This window comes from Rhopalosiphum padi, chromosome 2, assembly GCF_020882245.1.
Source record: "Rhopalosiphum padi isolate XX-2018 chromosome 2, ASM2088224v1, whole genome shotgun sequence".
NCBI classification, from domain to species: domain Eukaryota; kingdom Metazoa; phylum Arthropoda; class Insecta; order Hemiptera; family Aphididae; genus Rhopalosiphum; species Rhopalosiphum padi.
This window is the reverse complement of record NC_083598.1, coordinates 1,221,657-1,236,608: the sequence shown is the minus strand read 5'-3', so window position 1 is coordinate 1,236,608 and position 14,952 is coordinate 1,221,657. Positions and strand designations below refer to the sequence as shown.

Sequence of the window (14,952 nt, the reverse complement as noted above, 5' to 3'; positions counted from 1 at the left end):
TAGATAATGAAGTTTCATAAAAGCAATTCTTTTTATTTTTAAATTAAAAAAAACCTATGAAATTATAATATAATTATATTTTCGTTACCGTCTCATATTCACTAAACACTAGTGTTTAATAGTACCTAATTTTTAATTTATCAATATTTTGTCTTAAAATATCAGAAGATTTAGTAATAAATATTTTAACTAATAAATTGAGAAGCGGAAAAAATATAATTATTCATTGTATCTCAAAAATGTTGTATCGAATATTGGATGCATTTAAAACTGTATGTTGTAAACTTATAATTTTACAACTTCTCCTAAAGTTGTACTGTAGTAGGTATTTTTTTTATAAAATGATCAAAAAGTATACTCTTTTCGTTCCATACTGGAAAACAATAATATGAAATTAGCCATTAGTTTACGGTTATATTCTGCAGTAGTTTTAAAGTAGTTTTAAGTACTTAGGTACTACAATTATAATAGTATATCTCTATAGACAACGGTTATAATAATTTTCATCGTTTACCTGTACGATCTCACGTAGATACACAACGTCAACGTCAACAGCTAACACAATGTAATTTTATCTTTAAATATTTTTATATTTTGACGTATTTTAAAATTAAATCTTTCAGTTTTCACTGTTAAATACACATACTGAATTAATAATTTATAAGCTAAAGGACCAAACCTCCTGGCTCGATCATTCCATGTAGTTAATACGAATAATATTCGTCGAATATAGGTACACGTGCTTTGTTAGCCCATTTTAAAACCGATCTAATGGTTATTTTTGAAAACATGATGTCTAAAACATGCATTTTTTTATAAACTTTGAAATTATTAATTCTCAATACATGGGTTTTTTTTTTAATAAAACTTACGCAAGTTTCAATTGTTTATTGATATAAAAAATTATACATATTAACATTACATTCGTCAGTATTCCAATAATTCCAATATTAAAATATAATAAATACGCATATTTTATTATTTTTATTAAAGACAGTTTTTTAATTCTACCTTTTCAACAAAGACTGGTCACGTCTTTGGATGTATAATTGTACACGTATCATAAAATATTTTATACATCCGTTCAAATTCGCCCGTTTAGCATTACAAATTAATAACGATTTTCGTCGATTCTTTGAATCAGTTGTTAAATATTGCCTGTTCGAATCATCGGAAATTGGAATTAAAATATATTATGTTGTCTTTATGATCATCTATATGGATATTATATTCGTGATTATTTTGTTTTTAGCCGACTTGTTTAAATTATTGACCGCATCGGCTCACTCAAATATCGTCCATTCGTCATTTTCACGGAATGATGTTCGAAACACTATACTCATTTAATGGAGCCGTTAATTTTTTTTAAAAATATTAAATTTCCTTATTTAAATCGAATGTTTTTATACAAATATATTTTGATACAACCAAATTTTGACGTGTAAGCAGATTTTAAAAAAAATAAAAAAAAGGTCGTTTAGGAGTGATTTCGTTCTTTTAACGATCATTGAAAAAATATTTTTCTGATTTTTAATAATGTTAATCTCTTTTACTCGCGTACACAAATAGGTAGCTGTTCAAACCCACAAAGGTATATACTACCTAATACTCTACTGTATAAAAATATTCTTGTCCGTACGCACCTCAACATAAATAAATACAAATTGGCACTTTTGATTTTGGATTGTCAGAAAAAGAAAATGTTTTTATTATACACCATTATTATTATGTTTATCATCCTTTTCTTTTGTCCAGGACAATATTTTACCTGCATCGGATTTGACGGGTTAGATTTTTGTATTTTGTTATGGACTATATACAATGATATATTTTACTCTTAATATATACTTCTTAGTATTTTATTCCTTTATATAACTTTAATCCTTAACTTCCATGAACATCTTTTTCAATGGGTTTGAAGTATATAATACATAGGAATCTATTGATGCATTGAAATCATTATAACTAGGTACATGAAATATTCCTTATTTCTTATCTTGAATTTAAAGAATTAGATTTTGTGTTTTGACACTTAAATTGTAAATAATATTACCCTTTTTCTCAGGAGTGTCACCATAATTTTGCTCATGAGTTTTCACCAGTTTTTATATTTTTTTTATGTACTATAGGTTAGGTATTATGATTTGTAATCAAACTTATCTATTTATTATTTTTCTTATCATTATATTAAATAATAATTAATTAATTAGGTATACTAACAAAAGTAAAATTAAGGTTTGAATAATCTGTATTATATTATACGTTATACGTATTATTAAAATATGTATAACTAGAAAATATAAAGTACTTAACAATAAGATTTAACTTTTAAAATCTCTTTACATGAGATTTATTATACAAATCTACTTAATCAATATAAATAAAAAAAAACTACTAGTGGAAAAATATTTGAGGAATCAATAAAAATCAATAAAATTAAATCTTCTGACTATGTAGGATATAAGTACATAATTTCAGGTATTACAGATACAAAATATTTGACACGACGCCATCACCCGATACAAATCGAACCTAAATCCCGTAAATCTTAAATAAAATTGAATTATAAAAATATACTTAAACGATGTATTGTAATATGTAGCCTCTTAACTGGCCGAACCTTTTTAGCTTACAAGAGATTAGGACCCAAAACGGGATTAACATAGTTGTTTACAGAAACAACAAACATCGCTATTGCCCTCCATTTAACAGATTTTTAATGGCCACATTATAATTTATAATATAGTCGCGTAGTCGTAGTCGCCTCATAGAAAAAAATATGCTCCTGTCGCAACTTGTTGTAAGGAAAAACGGTTCATTGTTTTTTTTTTATTTATATATATAGATCTTGTACATGTTTTTATAGTATTATAATATAAATATATTATATTATTCATTTCCCATTACTCTAAACGCAGCATAAAAATACGTAATAATTAACGTCGTACGGTTAAATACTATATTTTTTCTTTGTCTATCGGACGATCTGTTATACTACAGTACTTAATTCACACCAATCAAATTCGGATATTGATTATTGACGTTGTACAACTCACTGATGACGATGGTATAAGTAGATAGGGGTACGCGCGATGAACTGGAAAACACTCTCGGATTTGAATATTATTATCATAATTTATAATATCGTCGTATCTCCTCAGACATTTAAATATCATATTGAAATAAAAGTATAACGCGCAACGTTATAGGCGATATAATATTATTATTATTATTTTAATGAGTTACGAACTAGTGTAGTTTCTAGTTGTATAATGTAGTCGCGGTCTTTCGTATATCGCAGACGATTACACATTTCTCGTCCTGATAGATCAATAATATAATCATGCGATAATAATATGCGTTGTCTTATGGCCCGACAATGTCCGTTTAACGATAAACATAATAATATGTAATATAGTAACGACATAATATACATTATATTATCCACTACCAAGTAGATACCCACTCATATGTGTTATTATTGCCGTCAGATTTGCATAATATAAAAGAATGTCACCATTACTGTTTATTATATCATTACAGCTAAATATAGTTTTATAATAATTTTAGTTGCAAGTCGGTAATATTTCGTTTAATTATAATGCAATGGCGTGTGCAGTTTCCACGGTTGCAATTACCATCGTCTCGTGCAATCTTACTATTAAATAGTGCAGCAGTGCAACAATTACAGAAGTAAATAACTCTTATTAAATCATAATATAATATAATATATACATATTAACTTGTAATGTTTGGCGCACTAAATACTTTGTAAATACTGAGATAGTGCTAATCATTTAATAATATATATCTATATCGTGTATGTGCGTTGTGTATTATACAATATAAATAATAATATCGAACGTTAAAACCATTTACGCGCGGTTAACCAGTTAACCACCGTCACCACTGCCGCAGCCAACTAGATCGTCTAGTATCTAGATCAAATTTTTAAACCTTATTCTCGTACTAGTAAAAAAAAAATCTTCGTATAAATGCGCCGCAAAACACGCACATCAATTCGACTCGACCGTGTCCACTTTTCATACGATATTATAATACAATAAATTATAACAATAATTACTATACGCTCGCACACGCAGCGTGTTTATAACGTTAACGTATAATACATACTACCTATATATTACGTGTATAATATAGGTATATGGTGGCTAATTGACTAATTGAGACGATCCTCGTTATCGGCGAGATTGTTGAATGTACACTTAAGTGTCCTAAAGCATCGTATAATTTAATATTACATAGAAAAAAAACGCCGTTACATTATTCTTAAAAATTCGAGTGACGAGCGCATACATTATTGACTGCAGGGGTTAAGGACGATGACAATCGTTTATCCCTTTCGGACCAGAATGACGCGAGAGCACAAATAATAATAACAATAATTGATGATATTCTTATATGCACTCGTTGCAGTAAACTTGTAAACGATGCTTTCCGTCGGATTTAAAATATTATTTAGTGCATTATCGTTCGGAGCACCTATTGAGCTCGCAAATTATCATAATTTTTATAACATTTTTCAGCGCAGAAAAGATTAATTGACGACCACAAAATATTCCCTCTTAAATTCGGTGAAATAATCTATTGGAACCCTACGAGGTGTATGTAAAATGTAATGCGAATATTGTGTACAATTATAACATCGCGTATGGTATTGGTTTAATTGTTTAGAAAGAAAAAAAATGCATCTCCTATAATCCGAATATATGTCTAACCTTTATGTTAATATTGTACTAATCGTATAGGCGATGCGCGTGAATATGAATGTATCGTATATATGTATATAATATTATAGTGTGGAAGAAAGAGTTTAAATCTAAGACTTGAGATAACGTCAGATACGCGCGCACTACGATTATCGATGGTATTTTAAGTCCCCGAAGTTAACCGTTATGAAAAAAAAAATATAACTATCCTAAAAATATCGTTTTTCAATCCCGCGGTGCAGCGTGACGTGCAGCACGTCTGACTGCGTATATACACATTATTATAATATAATATATTATACCGTTGTGATATGCACCGAACCTAATAATATAATAATAAAAATAACCGAGCCGAGCCGAGCCGTTAATAAGAAAAAAAAATAGGGTAGTAAAAAAATAAAAAAAAAAAACAAAAACTAAAGGTATACAACGCGTATACTTATATACCTATATAATATATATATATATATAGAGGAAACGCGTATATGATAATGTACAAGAATTCGTGGAGGCTGAGCCGGCGGAGGATGTTCAAGGTCTAACCCTAACGCGCGCGCGTACTCACCAACACACACACACACACATATGCACATAACAACGGCCGTGTGCGCTAATGTCTTTATTAACTTGTACTTCTCTACTCGGTATCTCGTGCGCGTGCGTGTGTCTGTGTGCGTGTGTATATATATTACTGCGCAACAACAACAGCGGCGGCGGCGGCGGGCAACGAACTGCCTTGCGCGCGCGCGCGCTCCTACACACACACACACAAACGCGTACTTACGTACACAACACAACTGCTCATCCTCTCACCGCTGATAAAGTCATCATCGTCGTCGTCGTCGTCGCGATCATCGTCTCTCCGTCGACCGGCCCCGAAGGAGAGAGCCCGCCGCAGATTGAGGTACCTACACAACATATAATATACGTGCGCACAGAGGTAACTCATCTGTATACATATACATACCTCACAAACGAAAAACACCCACCGTGTAATCATACGCCTAAGTTTGAAATTATAGGCGGATTATAATATCCGACCTATCCGACGACGAGTCTACATAATACGAGATTATACACGATACGCGCCGAGAGATAGACGTGATGTGTGCAGCGTGTGATAGAGATACAGATATAGGCGCAACATATATTATTATTATTATTATTGTAGTTGCCAGCAGTCGAATTTCAACTATGCCAAAGAAACAAAAGGAAACTCGCGCGCCGGGTAGTGTATATATACCTGCATAATAATAATAATAATAACATAACGAATACAAACGCGCATCCGGAGCCGGACCAATAGTATAATGCGTATGTGTGTGTGTGTGTGTGTGTGTGTGTGTGTGTGTGTGTGTGTGTGTGTGTGTGTGTTTGTGTTATAACAGATAGAAACCGACGCAGACGACGCGGTGTATTGTTCGGATTCGAATAAATAATAATAATAAAAAAAAAATCGAAGATGGCTCCGACTGAGAAGAAAAAATAAAGAAACGACGAACGATAGGAATTCACCACAATCGATCGCGCGAGCACATGGCGCCTTAATTACATTTACGTTTCGACGGCGGCAATGACTTTATTAGTAGCATATTATTATAATATTAGTTCCACATGCGCGTACATTATACATGTATACATTTCATATTATACGTCCTATTTTATGACCGCGACATACCTATAGATATCTCCATACAATACAATATAACCGTAACCTGCCCACCTAACTCTATATATTTTATAATATACAAACACATTATATATATTCTGTATAATACGTATACGAGTTTAAGACGTTTAGGGTACTATCATATAATATATTATATATTATTTAGCGAGTTGGTATATATATATTTGTAAAAGACCATCGATGTATGTATATTTTATAACGTCCACCCCCTCGACGGGGCCCTGATGGATGCATTGTGCCAGTTGTTCAGAGTCCGGTGGAAAAAAAATATAATATAATAATAACGCGACCCCAACACGTTTTTGCCCGAATAACGCCTCTCCACGAAACGCGCATTTCAATATCTTTTTTTCTGTCTCTCTCCGCAGGTATCAGCAGTACCTACCTGTATCGCACGGGTGACGACACTCATCCCATCCGCAGCAACAGGTGTAACGTGTGTATGGCCGTCGTACGGTCAACGGCGTTTAGCCGTTCGGGTCCAAATCGCATCCGCCCGCAGCACCATCGCCGCGGCGGTGTCCTCCGGTATGCCTGACAAGGAGACCAGTATGCTGTACCCGAATCCGTTCGATTACTCCGTCGGGCTGTCCCTGCAGTTCCCGCTGTCGGCCGCTGCGGCCCCGCCGCCACCCCCGGACGCCAGGGGATCGTGCATATGGAACCCCAGCCTCATACCGCCCGCCACGTCGAGCCCGTCAACGTCCAGCATGGGCGCGTTCCACCAGCCGATACCACACAGGTATTTAACAACAATATTATATATTATTATAAAGACACTATCGAGAATTGAATTCAATGCTGTTGCATTATATTTTACATACATGTATATAGTGGTGGGTCATGGCACCTCAAGAACCAACTCCGAAAAAACCGTCATCCTTGATTTATGTACTTTGTCGTAATATACTATCAGGGTTTTCCAAATTTTAGACCTCCCAAAAATTTAAAAAATAATATCACCGAATTATGTTTAAAAAAATATAACGTAGTTGATAATATTATAATAATAGGGATTACTGAAATGAGTAGAGTCCTAAAGAAGTTATCTACAATAATAAAATATTATTTTCTGGAGCAAAGGGCAGTCGTAGCTGCTTAGTTGCCATTGTTTACAGAAAATAATATAACTATTATAATTGGATATGATATTCTTGATTTATAGAATTATCTTGCAAATCATTCTACCTATCGTTCTGCCTTACTTTTGTTCACGGACACACCTAGTATTATATGAATATATACATATATATTATCTTATTTGGGTATTATAGCTACCAACTATTATATTCAGCTAACGTCCGATAAACTTGTCCATGTCATCATTATCTGCTAATTCGGTCACACGTGTGTAGTACAACAATTACACGGATACTGCATTCTGTGTCTAATATCTTTGAAAAAAAAAATAATTATATTACAATCTAGAGTTTAAACATTCTAAATTAAATAATTGTTAACTTTTTTCGAATTTATACTGTATCTATATTGTCAGTTTCCATTCATTTTAAAGAATTTTTTCGTTACAAAAGTAATGTAGTCTTCGTATCGTATAAATTACTGTATTGCTAATTTTTGGAATCGGTGTTTAGTATTTTCGAACCTATACAAAGTTATTTTCAGAAAAATAAACAATTAGGAACGTGAGCATAACAAAACTCGACTTTATTCTCACGACAACTGAAGCGTCGGCGGAGGAGACCCTTTTTCGCTCTTTGTCATCATAATTGGTGATCTCCGATTTCAATCCGAATTCAGGTTGCTTTATTACTTCCCAATTACCTATAAGATTTTGATAGCAACCGAACACACATTGGTTTCTAAAATAATGTATCTACGTATAAATAAAATAAATACAGTACAAATAAAAACTTCTCTAGATATAGATAATTCATTTCTAATAACCACTGAAAAACAGTATTTCCTACCTACTTTGTATGAGCTATGGGATATGAAAAAGCAAAAAAGGTTATTTTGGGCCGTGATCTGGCGACATTCTCCACAATTATTATCATTGAACACTGAAAACGTCAGTGAATATAAGAAGTATTTAATATATATATATATAAGTATATAACACAGTATAATAAATTCCTCTAAGAGTGTTGGCAATCGAATTTAATAGAGAACGGTACAGGCCTGAGATGACATTTGAAATATTATATTACAACAACAGTAAATTAATATTTATTTATTATATGACAACCGAACATAATTCGGTATAATAACAAAATTTATGAAGTGCACCACCTTGCCCCAATTAATAATCATCCCCGTATTCGTCTACTTCCTTTTCTTATACTTATAAATTATAATCGGTTGAACGTTCATCTTTCAATTACATAATAATATTCTAGTGCAGCAGCCGCAAGGAAATTATAAATACGATTTACGAGTTTTCGATTCGTTGATAATAATATTATAGGTATGACTCCTATACTCGTATATATAGAACTATTGCGTTTGGTTATTTTCTTACGAAAAAAAAAATAAGTATAATATAGGACACAGAGATCCGAAAACTGGTTTACATGTGAGTCTCTATACAGTATAATATAATATTCTCATCTCTATATTTTATCGTCGCATTCTCGCCCGTATAATAATAATATATTATACTTGCAACAACGTTTTACTAACTCATAAGTCGCATTTTGTACGTATATAATATAGTTACGGTACTCGCGGTACTGTATTATTGTTAAAAACGTTTAGTGTTTTATGCGTTTCGTCTACAACAGACGATGAGCGGACGCGCGCACGAGCTCGTGTAAATTACTGATTTCGTTTGGCGTGACGGACGTCAAACGTTTGATAAGTGCAATGGCAGTGAACATGTAATATTGTAAAGGAGAAGTGCCAGTTACATTATTGTATTATATTAATGTATTCGGGGTAGTTACAGGGTGATTCACAAACCCTGCTCCCCTTTTTCCTTCTCAATAAAGAAGTTATTCAAAATTTGATTTTTGAAAATTTTAAAAATATACTTAAAGACCATATTTTTAAAATATAAAATTTGTTTGAATTATTTAAACCCCACTCTGTAGGAATACAAATTTCTGATTTTAAATTAAAAACCTTCCTCTTTAAACAATAAATTATTTAGTAGTTCATTTTTCTGAAAATGCATCAAAATCAAAATCCGAACGAGTAGTTTTTTAGTTATTTAATTTTGAATATTAACCATATACGTCTATGATAATTGGTTTGGAAAATATGGTAATTATATTAATTTGAAATTTTTAGTAATCTACATGAATTTGTCATTATAATTTGTAAAATCGGTTCAAGTATAATACATCAATAAATAACAATATAGATATATAATATTACAATTATAACACAATTTTTTTATATTTTTGTGAAATCATTATTAATGACTTGTACCCTTCCCTTAGTATGAACATTTTAATAATTCAAAAACTATTCGTTTGTATTTTGAATTAGGTAATTTTTAGAAAATTATCCACCTAATAATATGCAGTAAAATGTGGGGTTTTTGTTTGAAAACAGAAGTTTGTATCACCACTTTTCAAGTATAGTATAAAAAAATCAGAATATGAAAAAAATGTATTATTACATGGATCGAGCATGGTGAATCACTCTGTATAATATTATATTTATAAGAATCAAACTGCGGTCATAACACGTATAAGTTATAATAGTTCCTTCATAACGACGGAGACGTTGTAAATCTACGCGTGTCCTTAGGGTGTTGACAAAAAAAAAAAAAACAGTAAACACTAAACACGTCACGCCATGATACAAGCGAACTAACACTATAATAGTGTACGAGTATAGTGTTTAATATACGATGGCCGCCGCGGTATACGTCGTCCGAGAAACGCACTGCAATCCGTTACGTGACGGCGGGAAAATAAAAACCGAAACGTGTGAACAAATAAACGATCTTCTCGCCGTTTAAAACATCAAATTTATCTGTTCTAAATGAAATTTGACCGACCCATCTGCCGAATTGCGACTCCGCGGAAAAATAATAATATACACAACGATAAAACGACCGCCGTGTCGCGATAAAATAGGTGTCTGCAAAACGCTGACTAGGACGGGATCGCAAACGGTTCCCATCACACGTACGTAATAATAGCATAATAATATTATAATGTAAAACCTTTATACTGAGAACGGTAGAAAAAATAAAAGTACCACGGTCAGTAATACTGAAAACCTCTCGTCGTGAATAAATGCATTGGACTTTGTAAGTCTGAATATTTTACACACGCTAATTATAATAATTCGATTTTTTTTTAATTCAGTGTCCAGAACACATTAAAAACAGTTTAAATATATTAAGGAACTACTATCGGTACAGTTGTACTTTAACTTTTTAAAACTAAATAATAACTACAAATTTTTTTTTTTTAATTGTTTAGGTGAGGTATATCAATTATTGATGTCTTAACGTTTATCAACTTTAAGTATTTAAGTTTCTGTATTGTTCCGAACACCCCTTTTTTATCGCAATAATTCACACAAGACGTTGTTTCGTTAAATGATTTATACAAATTAATCAAATATTAAAATATTTTTTCTAAATTTAACCAATTACAAAGAAAACTATTATACATTAAGGTAATATTTAGACAGCTTCAAATTTGGTAATTATATGATATTTAAACGTTATGACAATATAAGGATAATAAGTTATAATTAATAAAAAAACATTTTAAACGTGTTTCGATATTAGAACAATATAATCTTATACTTTATAGTTGCATAACTACTTTATTATGGATCGTGTGATTTTGTTTATTCCCGGTCCAGGTGACCTTTGCTACCAACAACAACACTGCCATAGCACGCACCACTCATTATTTTATACGGGTGTCACATGACACCCACGTACCCCTTTGTGAGTGCCACTGAATTTCGGTGAAAGGTGGAACAAAATAATTTTTACAGACGAGCGTTATTGTGTGCTTTACGCGTATTTATAACACTTTTTATTATTGTACTATTATACGCATTTAATAAACACACGCAAATATTGGAGTAGGTATAACGTTTTGCACTGGCCATCGTTCACCCCCACCCCTCATAACATACAAACACCGTTCGGCGAGCACACAGAAGGACGACGCGATTACATTACGCGGAGTGGTGCAGTGTGCGTGTAGATTATAGCAAAGAGGTTTTTCAAAAGAATTCACGCCTCTGTGGGGAAGACACGGGACAGGAATGTTGTATTGCCGCGTACTCACATGCACACATACTGCACTGCAACTCATAAACGACCGGTGGTGGACCGGTAAAGGTATTTGTTGTAAAAAGAAAAAAATAATAATAATACGTACACGTACAATACACAATATCGTCGTATATATAATAATATGTAGGACGGAAGACGATATAATAATATAATATAATATGTGAAGGGAAAAAATGTATATTGAAAAAAAAAAAAAAACGTTTGTTTGAACAACATCGCACTGCGCGGCGAGCATATTTCGAATACGCGTTCGAAATCGATCTCGGATACTTGCGCGACGTTATTTTTTTACATCCGTCTTCTAGTGGTTTGTTTTTTTTTCTCTTATACATGAGTCGTTCACTCGGCTTGGGAAAAACGGCGATAATCTGCACGCACCGCGCATTGCACATATTATTATTATTATTATTATTTTTTTTTTATCCATACAAAACGCTGCTTCGACGACAATTATTATTATTATTATTTTTATCATTATCATTATCGTTGTTGTACAGTAGGTTTGCACGACGATTTTCGCGCGTGGTTTACGGCTACGACGAGGTAATTTTTCAGCGTTTTAGATTCCGAACTAAGCTGCGGGGAATGTATTTATTACAGCTGGACACTGGACAGCAATATATTTTTTTACGTCTGTGATCATTTTCGCTTATAAAAGACTAGTGATCAAATCATACGGGGCTCACCTGTTTATTCTAAAATTGAACGTATTAATTGTGTATAATAAGTTCTAGAGATCTTGAAACTATGAGTTTACATATACTTTGCTTATTAATATTGATATTTTGCTCACGTTTTCAAAATATTAGTATGTATAACACGTCCGTTTTTCATAAAAATGAATTTTGGTTTTTTTTTTGTCATTATATAGAGAGTATTAATTATGTTAGAAAAGTAGAAACTATCAAAACACTGACCCGAAATATTATTTATTTATTATATTGATTGCAATGTATAAATATATAGATATACTAAATATGGGTTTAAGTATGGAAAGCAAAATAAGAGTTTTTAAGGTTTTTAGAGAATTTTTTTTTCACGTTTTTTCTTCTTTTATATAAAATATTTCGTTTTCGATCAAGTTTCGATTTGAATCATTTTTTTATATAATTTTAGGCACACGTGTGATGGTTTTGTGGGCTGTTGTTGCGGAGAAGCAACGTACACTGCAGTACACATATGGTATAATGTGCACAACTACGTGTATAGTATAAAATATGATATACGATATATTATTAATAATAACGCTTATACATAGTTTAAAGAGAAAAAACCGCACACGATATAAAGACCCGATAACTCGCGGGATTGCGTTACAAACGGTTATAACATGTAATCTTATTTTCTGTTGGGATTTTTTTACCCCGTCCTAAAGTCAGTTGTTCTTCGAGAATTTGCAGAGGTGTATTTTTTGCTGATAATCAGACGGTATATATAGCTGAGTATACATATACTACATAATATAGTATTGTGTGTGTCGCACAGGAAGGACCATTGTATTGTGTCTCTTTTTCGCTCGAATGTAGTCACAACTTCTTTCTTTGACCTTTATACGTGCAAATTCACATCAAAAACGAGCTTTTCGTGTCCAATCACCACTTACAAACCTTGCCAATGTCGTGTTATCGATTCTATTTATTTTATTGCACAAGTACCTTTTTAACTGGTTTCGCGATTAAGTGTAGGTATATAAGTATAATACTATGACAGTTTATTGAGTCGAATTCAAAGTTTTGCAGTCATATTATCTACGTAGTTATACATGTATAACTGGCAAAAAAAATATCTGATACTATTTTTTTTTATTAAATATCTACCAGCTGCGCATACTAAACAATAAGTGATTCAAAACTGGATTATATTTAAAAATTCTTTATTTCTTGATAGATTTCTAATCAAAGAAATAAAACTGCTTAAAAAAAGCTCCTATTTAGCGAATGTATATAACCGCGAACTATAGTATTATTAATTTTGGTTATTGTTGAAAAAACTTAAAATACAATGTATATTTTGGTAATCCACATGGAATTAACAACGTGTATTATATATCATAAAAATAATCCAATATCATGGTGATTCCGAGATCCCGTGCGTGAGGCCATTAACCCATACGTCCCTGAGACGCGCACATAATATAATATAATGTTTAATATGATATTATACAGTGACGGCGGTGCGTGCGTACACATTGTCCTTTTCGCCAATTGTCGTTAATTATTGTTCTATATATATGTACGATGGTGGACAAAAGACAAATCACGGGGCCGCAGCCAAGTCTTTATTAATTTCAATTACTATAAATGGATACCCAATTGAATGCAATGAGGATGTTATCCACCGCAGTCCAAAATATATATCACCACATATATATAATAATAATAACAATACCAATTATTATTACGTCATGTCAGTGCGCCGGATTAAGCAGAATAATAATTGCCCTAAGAACAATATTCACTTTTTTAGCTCTCGAATATAAATTGTCTCCCCCTTCCTCACAGGAAAAAAGTAGGTACATACCTATTATTATAAAATGTATAGCTTTTATAAATATTCTGACCAAAAGTAATATTAAAACCATTATAGGCAGCATGATGGCAACCTAAATAATTTTTCTATACCATTATATTTTTTTAAATAATGCTGTACTGCATTGTCCATACCTCAACAAAAAGAATCTATTTTTTAAAATATTAAATAATCGGAATGATGTATAACAATATTGCATGTTTGCATTATTATAGTTTACATATCACCGATATTCATTCACTACATAAGTTTACAGCAAGCATGTCAATCAATAATACTTATATATATATATATATCATATATTTTTGTATTTTCAAAGGAGCGGGGTTGAATTCCCAAACCCCCGTGTATACGTGTCAGTATAAGCTATCATGTTATAACACCTCAGCTATGTATATTCGTCAATCTATAGCCTTGTGTCATACAAATTATTGTTTGGTATAGTAGGTATGCATATTTCCAAAATCCCTCGTTCCTGAGGCAACGAACCGCCATACAGGTGCAGTCTTTTACGTCGTGTTTCTGCTTGATCAAGTTTTCTCTTTTCTATCAGCGTGTAATTTTTCTAACTCGTGATAAATCAAATTTCCACTAGCCATTGCCCGTGATGTCGACGTGTGCGTGTGTACTGCTCCCGCTGTCGGTGGGGCGGAAAATAGGCGGTCCGACCGAATATTATTACGCCGTCAATATACGTATACATAATACAACCTCCGAAAAAAAAATAGAAGAAGAAAAGAAAGAAAAAAGTGGTTGTTACTCTATCAGAG

At 32.3% G+C, this 14,952-nt stretch overlaps 1 protein-coding gene across 1 annotated transcript in view; it reads left to right on the top strand.

Annotated features, from left to right (window-relative positions):
* The window catches only part of LOC132923345 (transcriptional activator cubitus interruptus-like), a 37,508-nt gene that overhangs the window by 2,474 nt on the left and 20,082 nt on the right, over positions 1-14,952 (top strand). Inside the window, exon 2 of the mRNA XM_060987284.1 lies at positions 6,789-7,162. Coding sequence (XP_060843267.1) covers positions 6,951-7,162 — 212 coding nt within the window. The 5' untranslated portion in view covers positions 6,789-6,950. The remainder of the gene's footprint in view (positions 1-6,788; positions 7,163-14,952) is intronic.